At 34.9% G+C, this 22,797-nt stretch overlaps 1 protein-coding gene across 5 annotated transcripts in view; it reads left to right on the top strand.

The window, feature by feature from the left end:
- Mpp7 (MAGUK p55 scaffold protein 7) overlaps positions 1–22,326 on the top strand; it is a 259,878-nt gene extending 237,552 nt beyond the window's left edge. For all 5 annotated transcript variants that reach the window (XM_026410607.2, XM_026410608.2, XM_026410606.2 and 2 more), the window contains 5 exons: positions 1,954–2,034; positions 14,533–14,626; positions 15,678–15,786; positions 17,518–17,661; positions 19,190–22,326. In XM_026410607.2, coding sequence (XP_026266392.2) covers positions 1,954–2,034; positions 14,533–14,626; positions 15,678–15,786; positions 17,518–17,661; positions 19,190–19,369 — 608 coding nt within the window. In that variant the 3' untranslated portion in view covers positions 19,370–22,326. The remainder of the gene's footprint in view (positions 1–1,953; positions 2,035–14,532; positions 14,627–15,677; positions 15,787–17,517; positions 17,662–19,189) is intronic.
- The last annotated feature ends 471 nt before the right edge of the window (positions 22,327–22,797 follow it).

The raw sequence follows: 22,797 nt of genomic DNA, 5'->3' as shown, positions 1-22,797 counted from the left end.
TTTTTTTTTCTCCACAGTTAAAATAAATCTCTCTTCTTTTAATATGGATATTAGATAAGAAGAATATGCTAGTCACTGAGCAAAGTACCTACACTCCTCTGGAAAGTACTCCAGAGCTGAGACCTACTAAAGAAATGCTAAATTCACATCACTTCAGGATATCAATTGGATGCTGTAGTGTCTAAAAGGTAGTGTTGAGAGCCACTGTCTTATAGAGTAAGGGGAAGTTGCTAGAGAATTGATACCTGGCAACAGTATGGGGAAAGGTATTGAATGACCACCAGGGGGACAGGTGTTTCTGTACAGGGTGCTGGACTGAGAAGTATAGTAGAGAAGGAAGGTGCAATTCCCAACTCTGCCTCTTTATCTTTGTTCACACTCTTCCCTCCACCGAGAATGCTCACAAATACTCTTCTCTGTCCATCTGTAAGTCCTTCTGTGTTAGTCAGCTTTTCATTAATAGGACCAAAATACCTGACCAGGAACAACTTAGAAGAGGAAAAGCTTATTTCAGACATTCAGTGCATGTCCAGCCAGCTCCATTGCGCTGTCCTGAAGAGAGTGGCATATCATAACAGAAAAGCATGCAGAGGAAAGCTGTTAGCCCTTGGCAGCCAGGAAGCAGAGAGAAGAGAGGGCCTAGGCACAGGATATAAGCCCCCAGTGACCTCCTCCTTCCAGTTATGCTGTACCTGCCTAAAGTTATCCAGTAATCCATTCAGATTATTAATCTACCCAATGGGTTGGTCCACAGATGAGGTTGCAGCTTTCATCATTGCCCCAGAACCCCACCACTGCACCTTGCTGTATTAGGGACCATGCTTCCAAAGCATGAGCTTTTGGGGGAACACGTCACATCCATACCAAAACACCATCATTGTCTGACTTTAAACAGTGTCAGAATCTTCTGACCTACCAGGTTGGAAGAAGAGGTAGGCAGTGGGATAATCTCAAGTACCTGGGCTCTATGCTAGGCACTGTACATAAGATCTCATTCATTTCACCCAAGAACGGAACATTACCACTCAGAATAACATCTGCACAGGTTCAGTGTCTTTACCTCCCAGGAGCACAGGAGAGGGAATACTGAGTGGAAGAAATGGGAAACCCAGCTCAGGCCAGGTGGGCCCTATAACCTGTATTCTCTTTGCTGCAGTATATAGTCCTTAAATGGACCCTAATGGCAGTGCTGTGAAAAGCATTTCAATAGAAAAGTAATGCTGGCTATTTGGGGCTTGTGCCCGTCTAACTTTGATTTCAGTCTCCTTTTTGAAACTGCCCTTTGATTTTTAGTATTTTAACTGGTTACTTTCTTGGAAAGTAGAGTTTGTTTAGTATCTATTATTATTACAACATTTACCATATGCCTTTTGCTTGTTGTTGATGTTCAGTATGTATGGGTTGCTTGATTTAAATGTGTAAGGTCTTTGCAAGTTTTGAAATGCTTAAGGACTAACCAAAAATATATATACTTATCTTAGAGAAGGTCTTGGCAAAGGTAAATGTGGCCATAGTTTTGCAAATTTAAAATGCATAGTGGAATTTACATCCCAAATAAAGTCAAGGCCAAAGGTCGTCTTTTATTAAAACTTAAAGATACTTAGAATTGAAATTATCACTATGGGAACCATTGACCAGTTTTTTTAGGTGCACTTATTTTTTAGGATCTTATGCATACCATTAATTGTTAATATATTCAGATACCTTGGTATTTTTCATGTAAAGCATTTTTATCCTTTTTGAGGGAGAGGTCAGGATTTAAGTTTTAAAAGTAAAAAGGCAAGGGAAGAAATCCTAGTTTGTTTGTTTGTTTTATGTACAACTTAACTGGAAATACCTTTTTACTTGGAGTGCAGGATTGGATCTATATTCTCAGTCTAACATACAGATTCAGATCAGTTATAGAAATGTTTAACATTTCATTTAATAAATTTCTCTTGTGCTGTTTTTCAGGTCCTGTAGGAGTGGGTCTGAATGAACTGAAACGGAAGCTGCTGATCAGTGATACACAGCACTATGGTGTAACAGTGCCCCGTGAGTTTTGTACTTTTCAATGCTACTGTGACTGCACTAGTAGGGATTGCTGAACACTTAGAGAGCATGCACCCTCTGAACCTCCCATCGGCCCCTAAAAGTGTACAGTGACATTATCCACGTTGTACAGAGGAGGTAACAGAGGTACCATGGGTTAAAGGAATTGTCCCTAGATGACACAGATGATTGGTGGGATATTTGTTAATTGCAGCTTCCCTACTTTTAGAATTTTATGAGGAATTTTACCTCACAGATAACATCAACTTATTATTTACAAATTTTCTTCTAAGTAAAAGACTCACTTTTCTATTTCCTAAAATAAGTGCTAATGTTTTCCAGAGTTTTTCTCTAGTATTACGATTAGAAGGACCAAACCACAGAGAACTGAAGGAGACTTCTCATAATATGAACCTTTCTTAATTACCTTTTATATGTAGTAATTGGCAGATAGTGTTAAATGGGCTTTTCATGGCCATATAGACCAAATATGGTAGGCTTCTTTTCAGCACACAGAATTAGATCTATTTTTATAAAAGTGGTTTTCATAGGCATTCTTACAAATGAAATATGATGCTTGAAACATTTTGATCTCCAGAATAAATGCCATTTGACTACTTAATATGTTGATTTTAGAAAACTGTCTAAAAGGCTAAATTGAAATGTTGGCTTTTTCAAGTGGTTTTAGTAATGTCAAAAAAAAAAATCATTTGTCTATTGCCCTTAGCAATGTTCTCTAGTTTTGGAAGAGTTCAACTTTATTTTAAAATTATAGTTTTCTATTACCTCAAGTTACATCTTGTTACTACATTTTTCCAAATTATTGTTTGTAATCATTTTCAGCCGTAAGTTATAGGACTGCTGGTTTCCACCAGGGAAATGTGGAATTAGACAGTTTTTAATTCACTTCTCTTACCGAAGTTGAATTTCAATTTACAGGTAACTAGAAAAGTATACAAATGATTGTTAAGCTTATAGGTGAGCAACTATAGAAGAAACCTGAGATGCAAAAACAGATTACAAAGGAAAAACAAACAAACTTCAATTTTCTACTGTAGATTCATCTCCATTGTTCATCTTAAATTATGTAACCCTCCCAACAATGGTATAAGATGGGTGATATTTTCTCTATTCCACAGAGAAGGAAAGAGTGCAAAGAGTACCTGGACTCATTCATAGCTCAGTTGATGATAGTTGCACTTGGATTTGAAATCAGGTGTTTTGACAGCACTGCTTATGTTCTTCTGCTTTTCTTTAGCAGTGCTTTCAAACTATTTACAATGAAAGCCCAGTGAGCAGTAAAAACTGTAGTGAAGATGATAAATATCAATAAGGCCATCTATCAAATGTAACCTTCTGCATTGGTTTTGGTGTTACCAAAAGCCCTAGAACAAAGCACTTTGGCTTCAGTTTATCTAACTGCTGAGATAACCTGTCTCCAAAATTGTTACAGAATCAGAAAATATCTAGAAAGATCCTGGGGCTCAGACTCTGAAAAAAATTCTCAGAGTATTTATTTTCCACTCTGATTCACTTTAAACAGGTGTTAATGTCACAGGGTCCCCAAATACCAATGGTTTCAGACATGCCTGATGATAAGAATCTCTTTGGGGTTGCAAGAAAATATATGCCTGAGACTGTGTTTATAGCAAGCATCCCAGATCATTCATAAGATCAGACATGTTTGGAAAATATAACTAAAGCATCAATTAAGAATGAGGTAGTTAATTTAAGAAAAATGTATTTTAAGAGTAATTTTGAAATTTCATTGTTTTGCTTTCTAAAATACTTTGGGGCAGACTCTTGAATATTATAGAAAAAATATTGAATATTAGGGAAAATTATTGCTTTGATGATTACTAGTATTATTTGATGCTTAATACTACAATTTTCCTTTCTGAAACATATAACATCCACGAGAATAGGTAGAATGAAAGAGATGGAACTCTTGTACATGGCTGATCAGAGTATAAATTACCATTTCAGCAAACTAAGTGGTCATATCTATGAAAGCTTCTCAAACACACCATATGACCCAGCAATTCCATTCCCAGATATACACCCAACAGAACTGCATATATACAAAAGACATATATTCAAATATTCTTAGAAACATATTTATCAGAGATAAAATTAGAAACTACCCAAACACCTATCAGAAGTAGAATGGAAGCCAGGCAAGGTGACACACGCCTGTAATCCTAGCAGCTCAGGAGATGGAGGCAGGAGGATTGCAAGTTCAAAGCCAGCCTCAGCAACTTGGTAAGGCCCTGAACAACTTAGCAAGACCCTGTCTCAAAATAAAATATAAAAAAGGTGTGGGGATGTGTCTCAGTTGTTAAGAGCCCCTGGGTTCAATCCCTGGTACCAAAAAAAGAAAAAAGAAAAGTAGTAGTAGAATGGATAATAAATTAAGGCATATTTACACAATGAAATACTAGAACACAGAAAAAATTAGTCCACAAGTACACAGACCCATACAAATGAACCCCACAGACATCATGTGAGTTAAAGAAGCAAGCACAGAAGAGGACCTGCATTATTTCTCCATGCTTATAAATACAAAAGAGCACAGCAATATGTGCTCTTCGAAATTTTGAGGAGGGAAAATTGGCCAGTAATTTGTGAGTGCTGGCAATTTTCTGCTTCTGTTAGAAGTGCTCATTAGGGCTGGAGATGTGGCTCAGCGGTAGCGCGCTCGCCTGGCATGCGTGCGGCCCGGGTTCGATCCTCAGCACCACATACCAACAAAGATGTTGTGTCCGCCGAGAACTAAAAAAAAATAAATAAATATTAAAAATTCTCTCTCTCTCTCTCCCCTCTCACTCTCTCTCTCTCTCTCTCTTTTTTAAAAGAAGTGCTCATTACACAGGCATGTTTGAAGTGTGAAAATTCATCAAGATATACATTTATAAGTGTATATATAACTTTATGTGAACTTTTCTTTCTGTATATCACACTCGGGTCAACCTCGCTACTGAGTTACTTTCTATGGTTTCCTCTGAAAGCAAATATCTGAAATTTTGTGTTTTTATGGATTTCCAAGTACCTGTGTTTTAGAACACTCCTTTGTCTAAAGGATGCCTTACTTAAAGTTTCCAAACTATAAATGTTTTGAACTAGGATACCAGTTTTTAATTTTTTTTTAATTTCACCATGGTGATTATTCTGGGATTTTGTTGGGGACAAGGAGGAGAGGCTAGAACTTGTTCCATATGCATTTGATTTTTGTCTTAAACTATAAGTGTGGTAGGTCAGCAGTCACAAAGTAGTGGCCTGCAATGGCTCATCTTTCCCTTTGAATCCCCTTTTCCTGTGAATTTCTAGGTCCTTCATTCAGAATCCCTCATTGTTACTGAGTTCATGAGATTCCCAAGGTTGCTCATTTTAATTAGATGCTGAAATTCTTCATCAGTAAAATAGCATCAGACCTAGCTAGTTCAGGTTGTTTATGATACACAAACACTTTGGTTGTAGACATGTACCTATGTAGTGTGTTCAGCAATATCATAAATATCTTAATTACTACTTCATGCAGTTCTAAAAATATTTTTAACCCTCTAAAGAGACTCCATGTGTTGGGAAAGTGATGTTTAACTGTTGTAGATTTTCAGTCAGCATGTTCTGCCAGTACAATTGGATAAAGTCAGTCTTTGCTTAGTTAATGAGAAACAAATGTGTAGAAAATTCTATTTTGATTTTCCGCAAGACTTTATCTTACGCCTACCATTTGCTCAGGGAACAATAACAAATGGTGGTAATAAAACGGATTAAGTAATAAATGAATATAAACCTTAATTCTAAGGCATGGTATCGTACTAATTTTAATCTTTCAAAGTATTAGATACTTATACATACACCCAACAGAACATTTTTGTGCTATGAAACTTATTCTTAGTTTTTATGATAGAATAAAATGTATCAGTATCAGTCCTTCATCCAGTTCCTGTAAAGGGTGTGACATTCCATAAAGAATAGCACTGCTTCTGGGTGCGCCACACGTGAAAACAAGTGTGAAAAACTGTTTTCAAGAAATAAGAACTTTGTAGTAAAATGTGCTTGCTAACTAAACAAAAGGGAGTTAAAATTTTGGATATAATTTAAATTAATTGGGTTTTATGAATCCATTGCTGTTTGAATTAGCTTACTGTTTCCCCGACTTCTCACATTTTTATAACATTATTTAAATACAATTAAAATAACTGCACATACTTTAAATATGATATGATCAGTCTTAAATACATATGCACAGTCAACATAACAAAGCATTTTTATCTCCTCAAAGAGGTCCATGTGCTCTTTGCAGCCCATCCCTCTACTCCTATTGCCAGGTTCCTGCTGGTCTGCATTTGGCCGCTGTGGGTCAATAGGAATCGTTAGTACTTTAAATTGAATTACACAGCATATACCTACTTTTTTCTTTGCCCAATGTTTCTATTCAACATGAGCTTGGGACTCATTCATATTGTTTCATAGATCAATAATTGATCCATTTGCACTGTTGAATAATTTTTATTATGGAAATACTGATTTTTTAAAATCTATTTACCTATTGATGGATATTTAGAAGTTTCTTTCCCCACCTCATTTTTGGCCACTGCAAATAAAGGTATTATGAGGTTTGTATACAGGATTTTTGATGGTCATATGTTTTGTTTCTCTTAGGCAAGTAAGTAGGAGAATGACCATGTATCTGTGTCTTTATATGTAATATGTCACTCTTTATAGGCTTATTAGTAGAAATGTATTAAGGTATTTATCTTTTACCCATTTTAGGGTAAATCTCTGCCTTTTAATGGGTGTATAGAGACCTTAACCATTTATTGCATTATTTGTTTTTTAACTCATTATTTGTTTTCTGTTTATGTTTTCTGTATTTCATTTTCTTTTTCTTCCTTTTCTGCCTTCCTTTAGATTAGCTGAAGTTTTTTTTTTTTTTTTAGTATTTGATTTTAATCTACCTATTGGCACTCTGGTTAAATCTCTTTGCAATAGTTTTTTACTGGTTGCTTTAAGGGATTATAATATACATATCTAACCATTTACCATCTAAGTGGAGTTAACTTGGCATTGTTTCCCATAAAATATACAAGACTTGCAACCATGTAATTACTTTACCCCTACCTTAATCTGCTGTAGTTATTGAATATGTTATATTTGCATACATTGAAAATTCTATCAATCAGTAGTAAAACTTTTACTGAAACAGTCACATATATATTTTAATGGACTTAAATGGGTAAAGGTAGACTTCGATTTGTATTCAACTATTTGTTCTTTCTTCATTCTTGAAGATCCAAGTTTCCTTCTTACCATTTCACTTCAGCATTTAAAAATGTCCATTTTTCCTTTTAGAACAAAAGGCTAATGAATTCTATGTTTCCCCTCATCTTTATGTTGCCTTTATTTCTGAAAGATATTTTGGTTGTTTTATTTCATTTCATTTATTTCTTGTTTTATTATTTATGAAAAGAAATCTGTGATGATTTTAAATAATTCTTCCCATATAGGTATTATGTTTTCCAGCTGATTTCAAAATTTTTTAGTTACATTTGACTTTTACTGATGTGATTATATGTGTAGGCATGATCTTTTTTTTCTGAATTTATCCTGTTTGGGATCTGCCGATCTTCTGAAATCTGTAAGTTTATGTCTTTCACCAAATTTTAGAATTCCAGAATCTGCTCTAATATATTTTTTCCTCTCCTTCTAGGACCTAATTACACATACAGTAGACATTTCAGCATTGGGATTCATTCACGTTGTTTCATAGATCAATAATTGATTCATTTTCATTCTTGATATGGAAATACCAATATTTTTCTGTCTATTCGCCTATTGAATCCAAGTCCCTGGAGTTCCATTTATATATTTTTTTTTATTGGTCGTTCATAACATTACATAGTTCTTAATACATCATATTACACGGTTTGATTCAAGTGGATTATGAACTCCCCCTTTTACCCCGTATACAAATTGCTGTATCACTTCAGTTACCCTTCCATTGATTGACATATTGCCTTTCTAGTGTCTGATGTATTCTGCTGTCTGTCCTATTCTCTACTATCCCCCCTCCCCTCCCCTTCCCTCCCTTCCCCCCCTCCCCTTTTCTCTCTCTACCCCTTTTACTGTAAATCATTTCTTCCATTTGTATTATCTTGTCTTAACCCTCCTTTCCTCTTATATGACATTTTGTATAACCCTGAGGATCGCCTTCCATTTCCATGCACTTTCCCTTCTCACTCCCTTTCCCTCCCACCTCTCATCCCTGTTTAATGTAAATATTCTTCTCAAGCTCTTCCCTACCCTGTCCTTGTTAACTCCCCTTATATCAAAAGAGTCATTTGGTATTTGTTTTTTAAAGATTGACTAGCTTCACTTAGCATAATCTGCTCTAATGCCATCCATTTCCCTCCAAATTCTATGATTTTGTCATTTTTTAATGCAGAATAATACTCCATAGTATATAAATGCCACATTTTTTTATCCATTCATCTATTGAAGGGCATCTAGGCTGGTTCCACAGTCTTGCTATCGTGAATTGAGCTGCTATGAACATCGATGTAGCAGTGTCCCTGTAGCATGCTCTTGTTAGGGCTTTAGGGAATAGACCGAGAAGGGGAATAGCTGGGTCGAATGGTGGTTCCATTCCCAGCTTTCCGAGAAATCTCCATACTGCTTTCCAAATTGGCTGCACCAATTTGCAGTCCCACCAGCAATGAACAAGAGTGCCCTTTTCCCCACATCCTCTCCAGCACTTATTGTTGTTTGACTTCCTAATGGCTGCCAGTCTTACTGGAGTGAGATGGTATCTTAGGGTAGTTTTGACTTGCATTTCTCTGACTGCTAGCGATGGTGAGCATTTTTTCATGTACGTGTTGATTGATTGTATGTCCTCCTCTGAGAAGTGTCTGTTCAGGTCCTTGGCCCATTTATTGATTGGGTTATTTGTTATCTTATTGTCTAATTTTTTGAGTTCTTTGTATATTCTGGTTATTAGGGCTCTATCTGAAGTGTGTGGAGTAAAGATTTGTTCCCAGGATGTAGGCTCCCTGTTTAACTCTCTTATTGTTTCTTTTGCTGAGAAAAAACTTTTTAGTTTGAGTAAGTCCCATTTGTTGATTCTATTTGTTAACTCTAGCGCTATGGGTGTCCTATTGAGGAATTTGGAGCCCGATCCCACAGCATGTAGATCATAACCAACTTTTTCTTCTATCAGATGCCGTGTCTCTGATTTAATATCAAGCTCCTTGATCCATTTTGAGTTAACTTTTGTGCACGGCGAGAGATAGGGATTCAGATTCATTTTGGTGCAAATGGATTTCCAGTTTTCCCAGCACCATTTGTTGAAGATGCTATCCTTCCTCCATTGCATGCTTTTAGCCCCTTTATCAAATATAAGATAGTTGTAGTTTTGTGGATTGGTTACTGTGTCCTCTATTCTGTACCATTGGTCCACCCGCCTGTTTTGGTACCAGTACCATGCTGTTTTTGTTACTATTGCTCTGTAGTATAGTTTGAAGTCTGGTATCGCTATACAGCCTGATTCACACTTCCTGCTTAGTATTGTTTTTGCTATTCTGGGTCTTTTATTATTCCATATGAATTTCATGATTCTTTTATCTATTTCTACAAGATATGCTGTTGGGATTTTGATTGGCATTGCATTGAACTTATATAGGACTTTTGGTAATATCGCCATTTTGATGATATTAGTTCTGCCTATCCATGAGCAGGGTATATTTTTCCATCTTCTAAGGTCTTCTTCTATGTCTTTCTTTAGGGTTCTGTAATTTTCATTGTATAAATCTTTCACCTCTTTTGTTAGGTTGATTCCCAAGTATTTTATTTTTTGGGGGGATATTGTGAATGGAGTAGTTGTCCTCATTTCCCTTTCAGAGGATTTGTCGCTGATATACAGGAATGCCTTTGATTTATGCGTGTTGATCTTATATCCTGCCACTTTGCTGAATTCATTTATTAGCTCTAATAGCTTCTTTGTAGACCCTTTTGGGTCTGCTAGGAATAGAATCATATCATCTGCAAATAGTGATAATTTAAGTTCTTCTTTTCCTATTTTTATGCCTTTAATTTCTTTTGTCTGTCTAATTGCTCTAGCCAGTGTTTCCAGGACTATGTTGAACAGAAGTGGTGAGAGAGGGCATCCCTGTCTTGTACCAGATCTTAGAGGGAATGCCTTCAATTTTTCTCCATTCAGAATGATGCTGGCCTGTGGCTTATCATAGATTGCTTTTACAATGTTGAGGTATGATCCTGTTATCCCTAATTTTTCTAGCGTTTTGAACATAAAGGGATGCTGTACTTTGTCGAATGCTTTTTCTGCATCTATTGAGATGATCATATGGTTCTTATTTTTAAGTCTATTGATGTGGTGAATAACATTTATTGATTTCCGTATATTAAACCAGCCTTGCATCCCAGGGATGAATCCTACTTGATCATGATGCATGATCTTTTTTATATGTTTCTGTATCCGATTTGCCAGAATTTTATTGAGGATTTTTGCGTCTATGTTCATTAGAGATATTGGTCTGTAGTTTTCCTTCTTTGAAGTGTCTTTGTCTGGTTTCGGAATCAGGGTGATGTTGGCCTCGTAGAATGAATTTGGAAGTTCTCCCTCTTTTTCTATTTCCTGAAATAGCTTGAAAAGTATTGGTGTTAGTTCCTCTTTAAAGGTTTTGTAAAACTCTGCTGTATACCCATCCGGTCCTGGGCTTTTCTTAGTTGGTAGTCTTTTGATGGTTTCTTCTATTTCCTCTATTGTTATTGGTCTGTTTAGGTTGTCTATATCCTCCTGGCTCAATCTGGGCAGATCATAGGACTCAAGGAATTTATCTATGCCTTCACTATCTTCTATTTTATTGGAGTATAAGGATTCAAAGTAATTTCTGATTATCTTCTGTATTTCTGAAGTGTCTGTTGTGATATTGCCTTTTTCATCCCGTATGCTAGTAATTTGGGTTCTCTCTCTTCTTCTCTTCGTTAGCATGGCTAAGGGTCTGTCAATTTTATTTATTTTTTCAAAGAACCAGCTTTTAGTTTTGTCAATTTTTTCAATTGTTTCTTTTGTTTCAATTTCATTAATTTCAGCTCTGATTTTAATTATTTCTTGCCTTCTACTTCTTTTGCTGTTGTTTTGCTCTTCTTTTTCTAGGATTTTGAGATGAAGTATGAGATCATTTATTTGTTGGTTTTTTCTTTTTTTGAGGAATGAACTCCAAGCAATGAATTTTCCTCTTAGAACTGCTTTCAATGTGTCCCATAGATTCCGATATGTTGTGTCTGTGTTTTCATTTAACTCTAGGAATTTTTTAATTTCCTCCTTGATGTCTTCTAAAACCCATTGATCACTCAGCAACCTATTGTTCATTCTCCAGGTGATGCTTGCTTTTTCCTTTCTTCTTTTATCATTGATTTTCAGTTTCATTCCATTATGATCAGATAAGATGCATGGTATTATCTCTACCCCTTTGTATTGTCTAAGAGTTGCCCTGTGACATAGTATATGGTCTATTTTTGAGAAGGTTCCATGTGCTGCTGAGAAAAAAGTGTAGCTACTTGATGTTGGGTGGTATAGTCTATATATGTCAATTAAGTCTAGGTTGTTAATTGTGTTATTGAGTTCTATAGTTTCCTTATTTAACTTTTGTTTGGAAGATCTGTCCAGTGGTGAGAGAGGTGTGTTGAAGTCTCCCATGATTATTGTATGTTGTTCTATTAGACTCTTGAACTTGAGAAGAGTTTGCTTGATGAACACAGCTGCACCATTATTTGGGGCATATATATTTATGATTGTTATGTCTTGTTGGTGTATGGTTCCCTTGAGCAGTATGAAGTGTCCTTCTATATCCCTTTTGATTAGCTTTGGCTTGAAATCTATTTTATTAGATATGAGTATGGACACTCCTGCTTGTTTCCGCGGTCCATATGAGTGATATGATTTTTCCCAACCTTTCACCTTCAGTCTATGTATATCTTTTCCTATCTGATGCGTCTCCTGTAGACAGCATATTGTTGGGTCTTGTTTTTTGATCCATTCTACTAGCCTGTGTCTCTTAATTGGTGAGTTTAACCCATTAACATTTAGGGTTATTATTGAGATATGGTTTGTTCTTCTATCCATATTTGTTTATTGATGTTACTAAACCTGATTTGTTATCCTCTTTGACTACTTTCCCCCCTTTACTGTCCTACCTCCCATTGTTGGTTTTCAAAGTTATTTTCCATTTCCTCTTCCTGTAATGTTTTGCCAAGGATTTTTTGAAGAGATGGTTTTCTAGCTGCGAATTCTTTTAACTTTTGTTTATCGTGGAAGGTTTTAATTTCATCTTCTAATCTGAAGCTTAATTTCGCCGGATACACGATTCTTGGTTGGAACCCATTTTCTTTCAGTGTTTGAAATATGTTATTCCAGGATCTTCTAGCTTTCAGAGTCTGTGTTGAGAGATCAGCTGTTATCCTGATTGGTTTACCCCTAAATGTAATCTGCTTTCTTTCTCTTGCAGCTTTTAAAATTCTCTCCTTATTCTGTATGTTGGACATTTTCATTATAATGTGTCTAGGTGTGGATCTCTTAAGATTTTGCACCCATTTATATTTTTTTCAGTCTTTGTTTTTGTTGTTGTTCAGATTATACAATTTTTTAAATATATATATATATATATATTTTAGTCATGAATGGACACAACACCTTTACTTTATTTTATTTTTTTATGTGGTGCTGAGGATCAAACCCAGTGCTTCAGGCATGCTAGGTGAGCACTCTACCACTGAGCCACAACCCCAACCCCAGATTATACAATTTTTATTGATCGTCTTCAGGTCACTGGCTCTTTTATCTATTATCTTCATTCTGCTATTGAAACCATCTTGTGATTTGTTTCTGTCAGATATCTTTTCAGTTCTAAAATTCTCACTTGGTTCTTCTTTTATAATTTCTATTTCTCTGCTAAGACTTGCATTTTCGTTGAATTCAGGTGTTTCCTTTTACTTTATGAAGCATAATTATGATAGTTGCATTAGAGTCTATGTTTTAACTTCTGGGCCTTTCAGTTTCCATCTGTTATCTTTCTTCTTGAAAATGGTCATATTTCCTTGGTTACTTTATGTTGAACAATTTTAGATTGCATTGTAGGTATTGTATTATGTTACATTAACACTAGGTCCTGATCTAAATTCTGGAGAATGTTGATGTATTTATCTTAGCAGGTAAACAACTGCCTGACACTAAGTTCTATCTCATTTATCTTTGCTCTGTTGATTTGCATCTGTCCTGGTTGAAAGACTAGTCTGAGATTGTATGCATAAATTCAAATCCAGCTCAGTTATCCAAGGCTTTCCTACACTGTTAAGGGTGTGTTCAGTGTTTTCTATTATGCAGGGTTTAGACCTAGATTTCTTAAAAACTTCTTAAAAACTTTACTATGCTGATTTGAATCTCAACTGCATGCGTAAGGGCAAGAGTTATTCTTAGACTAATGGTTTTTCATATATAGAATTAAAGTATTTCCTTCTCGACTTTCTCCCCTCCTGGATTTCCTACATACTCTTTAACCCAAAATGACTTGGTTTCTCCCCATCCCCTTTTTTCTAGTTCTTTCACTGAATTGGCAGGACATCTATTGGAATTTAGGCACACATTCCACTATGATTCTCTTGGAGTGATTCCTACCCTTGGGGCAAACCTAGAAAAAAAAATAAAGCCAAACTTTTCCCCATGCAGGTTGATCCCCTTCCACAATCTTACCTGTTTTATTTATTTTTCAGAGTACTCAGACAGTTGTCTTGGTTTCAGAGGTTTTCATTGTAATCAGTAGGACTGTGGTGTGTTTTTTATTTGCCATATCAGTGCAAAACCTTGTGTTTTGTTGTTTGTAATTAATCCTGCATTTTCTGCTCCATTACAGTTTACTAAAAAATAATTAGAAAAAAATTACTGGAATATTAGAAGTTCAATAATATTCTAAGAGGGTGCTGCTTATAACTTTGCCAAGGATAATGAATAGCACATAGAAGTATTTGACTTTATCCAGTTAAATATAAAGCATTGATGCCATAGTGCTGTGTTAGGAAGGTAATAAGGTAATTTCATAATTTATAACCTAGTGGGCATCAGATTTTCTTCAGTGAATGAGGATCAATAAATAAAGATGATGAGCATATTATTTGCAAAAGAAAGGAATTTTCCTCAAAGTGTTTACCACTTTTATTTAATTATATTAAAGAACCTTCAAAATAATGAGTAATAGCACACACAATGTAATTGAATTTTACCCAGTTTTCAAATTTTAATATCAGTAGCAAAATCTGAATTTATGACACTTTACTATATTTTATTAGCTAATTTGCTTATTTATAAGTTTTTAAATTCCGTGTAAGATAACTGCTTCGAGTACATATGATCATTTCTTTAATATTTTCTATACTCTTTTTTTTAAAGTATGAGCTTTTCTAAACTTCTTTTTTTTAATCAACTCACAGATACCACCAGAGCAAGAAGAAGCCAGGAGAGTGATGGTGTTGAATATATTTTCATTTCCAAACATTTGTTTGAGACAGATGTACAAAATAACAAGTATGTAGAAATTTTGTGCAAGTTTTATATGACTTTTGTTTTTAAGCATGTGTCTATATAGCCAGCCTGTATATCCACTTAGAGTTTTGCTGCATTTGAAAATGTATTTTACTTACCACAATAATATTTGAAGCCCATATAAAGTGACAATTCAGTTATTAATTTTTACTAATATTTACCCCTTTTAATAACTAGAGCTGTTCCATTTCTGTTAAATTAAACACAAAGGTATTATTTTGCAGTATGAGGGAAGGTGACTGGTGTCTTATTGTAACTTCTTTCCAGTCCACTGATTTAATCTTAACATGTAATTTGGGTGGAATTTTATTTTTTAAATTCATGGACAGCTACTCACTATATCCCTAATCCTACAATCTGTTCCATACACACACATTTATTTCATTCTTACATTGACACTTCAAGAAATTGAAATAAGGTTAAAGTTGTACACATACCATCTCCTCTAGCGAGCTCTAAAATCCCCCCCAACCCTGCTTGGGTTTTCCATTTGCTTAAGCATGACTATTTTAGGATGATATCAAAAGCAATGTGTGTTTTAATGCAGGATTGTGGGATTTTATTGAAACATCGAAATGCTTTCTTCGCGTTTGGCGCAATGATTGTGTTTTTATAGCACATGATCGGCTGCCCTGATTCCATTAGCCACCACCCGGCTCCTGTAGTTCTGAAGCTAAGCTTGGTTACTCCGTAGTATGCAATGAAATTTCAGTAGTTTCTATTGTTTGGCTGATTCATGGTTTTATTGCATTGCATTAGTTCTGAAAAAGGGGTGATGGAAAACATTAGAGCTCTACTGGATTGAAGTACTTTTTTTCTGCTTAAGTGTAATACAAGCAAGTGTTACTGATTTGAAAATGTAGAATAGAAGATTTTTTAAAATTGACATTCTAAAGTAGTTGGCCCTATTTATTCTATTAAACATGGTAAAAAATTAAATGTTAAGCAAAAATATCATTTACCTATGAATTATATCTTGCCACCTATAAATTTAACTCACAAATGATTCTGATGAGCCTCTAATTTTCCACAGGTTTATTGAATATGGTGAATATAAGAACAACTACTATGGCACAAGTATAGACTCAGTTCGATCTGTCCTAGCTAAAAACAAAGTTTGTTTGTTGGATGTTCAGCCTCATGTAAGTAAACAGTGAATATCTATAACATTGATAATTGTTTCAGGCTATAAGGAAACTGATTAGAATATTGTTTATTTAAACCTTGTTTAAATACATGCTTATTGTAAATATATCTTTGACATGATATTAATCTTGAATAAAGAAGAGTAGCAATTAAAAAAAAAGAAATATTCAGAACACTTGCAACCCATGTACTATACTGCACTTCATGTGAGCATTTCGGTATAAGGTAAATATAAAGTCTACTCATATCAGTGTAATTTAATATATCTTTGGTGGTGGAGGAGGAAGCCCACAATATAATTAGGAAATATTAGTGGAGGGAGCTTAAAGATCTGTGTTTGTAACTCTCATTCATTTCCAGTCAAGTTCAATGACTTCTAAATATTTCTGTGTATTTCATATTTTTAAAGAATAGGTTAATTCACATATGATGTATTTTTATGTTATGTATTATTCTAAGTGTTTATCATTTTTAACAGTGGACATTTGGTTCTCAGTCCTCTGTCTTTGATTTGAGTTTTGTAAATGTCCTAGAAACCTAAAACCCTTGCTAGAGTTATGAGACTTTTCCCAGGAATTGTGCTGGGCAAGATCCCTTTAACAGTTGATCTTTGTCACCCTGGGTTTTTTGTTTTGTTTTGTTTTGTTGTTTTGGTTTCTTTTTTCTTTTTCTTTTTTTGTACTGGGGATTGAACCTAGGAGCACTTAACCACTGAGCCATATCTCCAGCCCTTTTTGTATTTTATTTAGAGACAGGGTCTTACAGAATTACTAAGGAACTCACTAAGTTTGCTGAGGTTGGCTTTGAATTTGTGATCCACCTGTCTCAGCCTCCCAATCCACTGGGATTACAGGCATGTGCTGCCTCACCCAGCACCAGGGAACTCTTAAGAACATTCCAGACTGAGGATGCCAAACCCAAAGCATTTTCCTGGTCCTCCAGGGGCCCTAGATTGTCCTTCTACCAGTGGTGGCACCCTGAGGCACACAGCCTCCACTGGGTCTGTTTATTCCTGGAAGCTCACAGTGTAGTTTCTGCCTCTCCTCCTAGTGCCTGTAGTACCCCTCCGTCCCCTGCCACCTTCAATACCCCCACTCCCCACACTCCCTCTGCTGCCCACACATAGCCCATTGCCTAACCTTTAGGTGATGCCTATCATTTATATTCATATTTTGGAAGGACACAGTTCAAGAACATTCCTCAGCCCTCACCCTTCTGTCGGTTACCCTTGATGACAGGTGAGTCCCCAGAAGCAGAGTGTAAACAACATAAGACCCTTGCTGAGGGAATGCTGATGCCATCACAGACAGCAGGGGCCACCCTTATCACTCCCTCTGAGGGGCAGGTGTGAAGGACTCCTGCTTGAGATCAGGAGAGAGCCATAGGGATGGTCAGGTGACTTATTATATTATTAGTGCTGTTATTATCATTTACCCCGTCACATCTTTTTGGTATTTGCTCTAAAAGCCAGATCCGTGGTGTTTGTAGCTACTTGTGTTCAACATTTGTGATTATGTATTTCAGACATTTTAAAATGAAAGTTGCATTTTCCAGCTTTTTTAGAGAGGGACATTTGTCACCTTCAATTGTCAATAACTGAATAATAATAATACATCAAAAGACCTACTGACCTTAATTAGAGAATAGGTTTAGAAATAAGTTAAGAAAATGAAATAATTCATAGGTTATGAGGAAATACAAGATAAAAATTCTTTTCTTCCTTGTAGACAGTGAAGCATTTAAGGACACTAGAATTTAAACCCTATGTGATATTTATAAAACCACCATCAATAGAGCGTCTGAGAGAGACAAGGAAAAATGCAAAGATTATTTCAAGCAGAGACGACCAGGGTGCTGCAAAGCCCTTTACGGTGAGTACAAAGATGTTAGATGGTTTCTAGCAGTGCGTAAAAGCATATGTGCATCTGTGGCTACTCAGGAAGGCTATTAAAGACAAAGCTGTGATACAAAAATCTGTAAAAGGTAGAATTGTATTTAGGTACCTATTTTGAACTATTGCACTATTAATTTCTTTTTGTAATTCTGTGAATGCAGCTTCATATTAAATTAACTATTTTTGTATGTTATTATATATATATTAGATTTTTCTAGGCCAAACATTTGTTAAAATTAGGTTAATTATTTTTCAGATTAGCCTTACATTTAAAGATAAAAGTATCCAAATCAGTTACTGCTCTTTCTTAATAGTCTAAATGAAAAACATAATAACTTGCCTATTCTCCTGGTATCATATTTAGCACTATAAAAAGAAAAGGCACCATTTGAGGAGAATACTAGTAGACTATGTTATTATCTAACAGTGCTATTCGTATTTCGTAGGAGTGTTATTGGAAATGGCGACTGTGATATGTCAATGGTTACACTGACTTCTGGCAAGGCTTTTTACTGTTTTTGTTTTCAATCTTCTCAAGATAATGTATTCTACCTTTGGATCAAAATAAGTAAAGAAGTTAAATGTTAAGAACACCCCCCCTTCTATTTAACTTTAGTCTCTATTAATCTGTATACTTTTAATTGTGATTACAAATACAGATTATGTTTATGATTCCCAATATTTGATCTTTTTTCAAAATGCTAACAGTATCTATTTATGCTGAGTAAATGTTAACATATGATATTAGTTACTCAAGGTTTTTGATTAACACTAACGTTAAATTTTCTATTGGGAAATCATAGGTGATATTGCAATGTGGATTCTTAAATTATTTCAGTATGTGGCAATAAAGAATTATTATCTTGTTATAAATTTAAAGGTTTTCTTGGTGAAGATAAATGATAATATGTTCTTGGGATTTGTCCCACTACCTTTATGTATATATTTACATAGCCTTAAGTTTTATAGCCAGGTAAAATAACTTCCTGATGTCAAAAAATGTGGCTCTTGAAGCACTTCGAATGAGCCAAAAGAGGGATATACTAACTATTCTTTTATAACGTATCCATCCATGAAAATGTTTGTGTTGTAAATTCCTTCCTATGCATAAACATAAATAATGCCACAAACCAATGCATAAGAGTCAGCAGTTCTTTTTTCCCCAAGTAGCTATTTTAATAACCACATAACCATGTAATGATAAGTTAGTGACTATATATCCTGAAATTTAGTTAAGGTGGGAGTTTTGGATCTTCTAAGAGGAGTTTAGTTATAAGCAGATCAGAGAAAAGAATATTAGAGGTTATGACATCTGAAGAACTAGTGGTTAAAGAAGGTAATTTTTATTGCTGGATGAGGTGAAAGGCTAAACCCAGAACAGTATTAGGTAAGGATACTAATGCTAAAAACAGTATTAGGTAAGAACTGTAGAATGTTTACAATGGTGTGAAATGATGTAAGTGCCTGGTTAACCAATTTTTTTTAAAAAATACTTCCTTTTGTAGGAAGAAGACTTTCAAGAAATGATTAAATCTGCACAGATAATGGAAAGTCAATATGGTCATCTTTTTGACAAAATTATAATAAATGATGATCTCACCGTGGCATTTAATGAGCTCAAAACAACTTTTGACAAATTAGAGACAGATACCCATTGGATACCAGTGAGCTGGTTACATTCATAATTACAGGAAGTTTCCACACTTGTGTGTGTATGTGTTTTGTTTTTAATAGAATGCATGATTAAATCAGTTGCCATTTTGGTCGTAGAGTTTTTTAATTATATCACTATCATAGATGTATAATCTTTGTAAAAATTGAATACTGGTTTAGTTTGTATCTTTTCACGGCCTTATTTGAAATACGTGTGACTCTAAAATCTAAGAATCCACCTTTGCTCAGTACTATATTCTGAGCAAAACTTTGGACCTTCCAGTTCTCTTTAATATATCTCTATCTGCAATGGGAGGTTGAATTTTTTAAAGAGATATAGCTAGAGACAATATATATAGATGTTCTGTACTTCAGCTGGTCTCAGACGTGGCCACTGCTATTTAATCTGTATGTCCGTAGTTGAAGGTATTAACTGAACAGTTTCAAGAACCTCTACAGACATGTCAGCTCTGAATTTTCAGGTGGTCACCATGGACTTAACTGGGCTGGCAATAAGACATAGTCTTCTTACTACTTTAAGAATGCAAACTTTTTCTTATGTCTACAAAATACGTTCACAGTGTATACATTTTAAAATCTTAGAGGAGTAACAGAAAATTTACCTTGAGTGAGTGACCTCATATTATAATTTTAGAGTAGTCCTTACAAGTATGTATCAGTGACATAACACGTAAGAAGGGAAAACAGAGGTTTTTTGTTTGTTTGTTTGTTTTTTTAATACAGGGGTCTCTCTTTATAACCCAGGCTGGCCTAGAATTTACCATCCTCCTGCCTCACACTCCCAAGTAGCTGGGATTACAGGTGTGTGCCACTACACCTGGCACAGACAGTAGACTGTTAAAAATTATTATAAATATAACTCATAACCTTTCTATATGGTATTAAGAGTGGGGAAGAAGTAATTATAAAGGACAGTTTTATTTGTAAATTCTCAGAAGACATTGCTGGAGTCACCAAAAAGGTATTTTGAGAAGGCTTTGGATTTTCCCAATAAATTATAAAAATGTTATTCCTATTCTAAACTATGTAAAATATGTTTTATATGTTAGTGATACAGTTAAAAAATGATCATTTTTTCAATTTGTGCAGTTGATCACCATATATGTAAATTGTGCTCTGTTTAGAAAACTTTTTGTGTAATGTAACTTTTGTCACCAGATGATTCTTAACACTGGCCATATACCATCTTAACCTAAAGAAGTATAAGAAGGGCTGGGGATGTAACTCAGAGGTAGAGCACTTAGCTAGCATGCACAAGGCCTTGGGTTTGATCCCCAGCACCTCAAATAATAATATTAATAATAAAAGAAGAAGAAGTAGTAAAAGAAAGACCCTTATATTGTAAAATATTTAGATAGTATCTCTCGTCTTTCTTTGGTACTATTGATCTTCAGAAAGTGAATTATATAATTCAAAATACTACAAATGTCTATAAGTTCTGTAAGAGAACATGTCCTGCTATTCTTGCATGTTGAAAGATCTTGCCAATCAAAACTCACTGCATCTATGACTTTCATACAAAAGAATTATTTTTGTCACTTTGTAAAGAATTTAGATGTCACATTTAAAAAATATAGAATGTAGTAAAATTTTATATATTTATGAAATATTTGAAAGGCATATTTTTTTAATTATCAAATGGGGCTCTCCATAAAATAAATTGACTATATGTAAAGATATCATAATTTAAAATAGTAGTTTTATAGATCAAGGTCAACATTCCATGTAAATATTTGACCTTTACACAGTTAAGATTCACAAGTACATTATATATACACTGCACATTTGGTATCATTCATCACTGGATTTATTTCAGACATGTCTAATTACATACTAGAAACGGGAACAAAAACTACTTCAATAGCCCTGATACATAGTCACATCCGAGGTAGTCAGATATTCAGACTAAATCGTATTTAACAACATAAACCGGGTGAGTTCTAAATTTATTAAATACCAAGCCATTTCATTAAAAAAAAATGAGGGAAAGGTTACCAGATCTCACATTGTAGCCATTCTTAAAGTTATATGGCTCCTCTAAGAGAAGTGCAAGTCTGGTTTGGGTAGAAAGCATGGAATCATGCTTTGACATTGGCTAAAATTTCCAGTGAAATGAGACTTCCTATAAAAAGAATGGTGGGAAATGTATAATAGTATAGGCAATCTTCTGAATAATTTATTCATCCTAATTTCTTTACTCTGAAATATCTACATTGTTTTTTTTTCCCTGCATTTCCAGATAAATGCCTCAATTCATTACTTTAGGGATAGAGATAGAGGAGGGTAGTGGAAACTGAGTCCTTCCAGGTGGTGGTGGTGATGGCTACATTAGGAAACTACAACTCTACAGATCTTTGTCCTTTTTTGGACCAGAACTGAAAAAAATGTTTTTAAAATAATGAAAAGAAGGACAATTTGAAAAATCAGGTAGTATACATAGCCTTATAAGTGGTGTTTGTGGGTGCTTAGAGATTGGATTAAAATTTAATAAGGCAGGCCAGCTCCAAGGACTTGTTGATAACTGTAGCAAAAAGGGCCTGGATTCTGTCCTTCACCCTCATCCACCATTGCCCCTGAGGAAAAGAGCACTGTACTCCCAACATGGAATGTCAGCCACTATTTGACAGAAGGGGATGATTAATTTTCAACTGTGTGTTTTAAAATCCAGAACCAAGAAGGAAATTCTTTTTTCTCATGATTGACAAATTAGTTAAAAATAAAAAGGTGCAATTGAAATACAAGTTTTTGCTATGGTTTTACTAGTCAGTGTAGAAATTCTTAGTATCTTTAAGGCTGACATTTCTTGTATTGAGTAATGATTGAATGTATCTAAATCTGACAAACTGTAAACTCAGATTTATGAAACTATGTTGTTAAAATATTCCTGAAGATAGATTTTTATTATTTATTTTCTTTTGGATAAGAAAGGACAATGGAAAGCCCTTGGTTTTAATAAAGTATCTATAAACAGTATGTGTACTTGAAAATTCTTTTTGCACTTGAATATTCAATTTATACTGTTTTCCATGGTAGGACAAATTCTTTTCTGCTGTGATATGAAGTGATTTATTTCAATTTGGCATGTCTAAAATTAAGTTTTCTGTTTTTTCAAACAATGCTCTTATCAAAGTTGTTGGAGACACCAGATTCACTAGTCTTGCTCTTACCCATAAATACCACAGCATAAAGATGTGGAGAAATAGAGTGGTTTGGATGATCCGGGACGATCCATGATGAGAACACACCTCTGCTTCCCCACTTCCTTTTCCCCCACCCCATCAGGACTGTTACATCTTCTTCCTGACCCAGTTATGCAAAACTGAACTTGTTCAGCTATACCTATAAGAACACACTATCTTCTCTTATACAGGCAGATATTGTTCTTGCTGCAATAGTTCAAGCCCGGCTTCCACATAAAGATTTTATAATGACGTACCAA

This window comes from Urocitellus parryii, chromosome 9, assembly GCF_045843805.1.
Source record: "Urocitellus parryii isolate mUroPar1 chromosome 9, mUroPar1.hap1, whole genome shotgun sequence".
NCBI classification, from domain to species: Eukaryota; Metazoa; Chordata; class Mammalia; order Rodentia; family Sciuridae; genus Urocitellus; species Urocitellus parryii.
The sequence above is the reverse complement of the archived record's forward strand: the minus strand, read 5'-3'. Positions and strand labels throughout refer to the sequence as shown.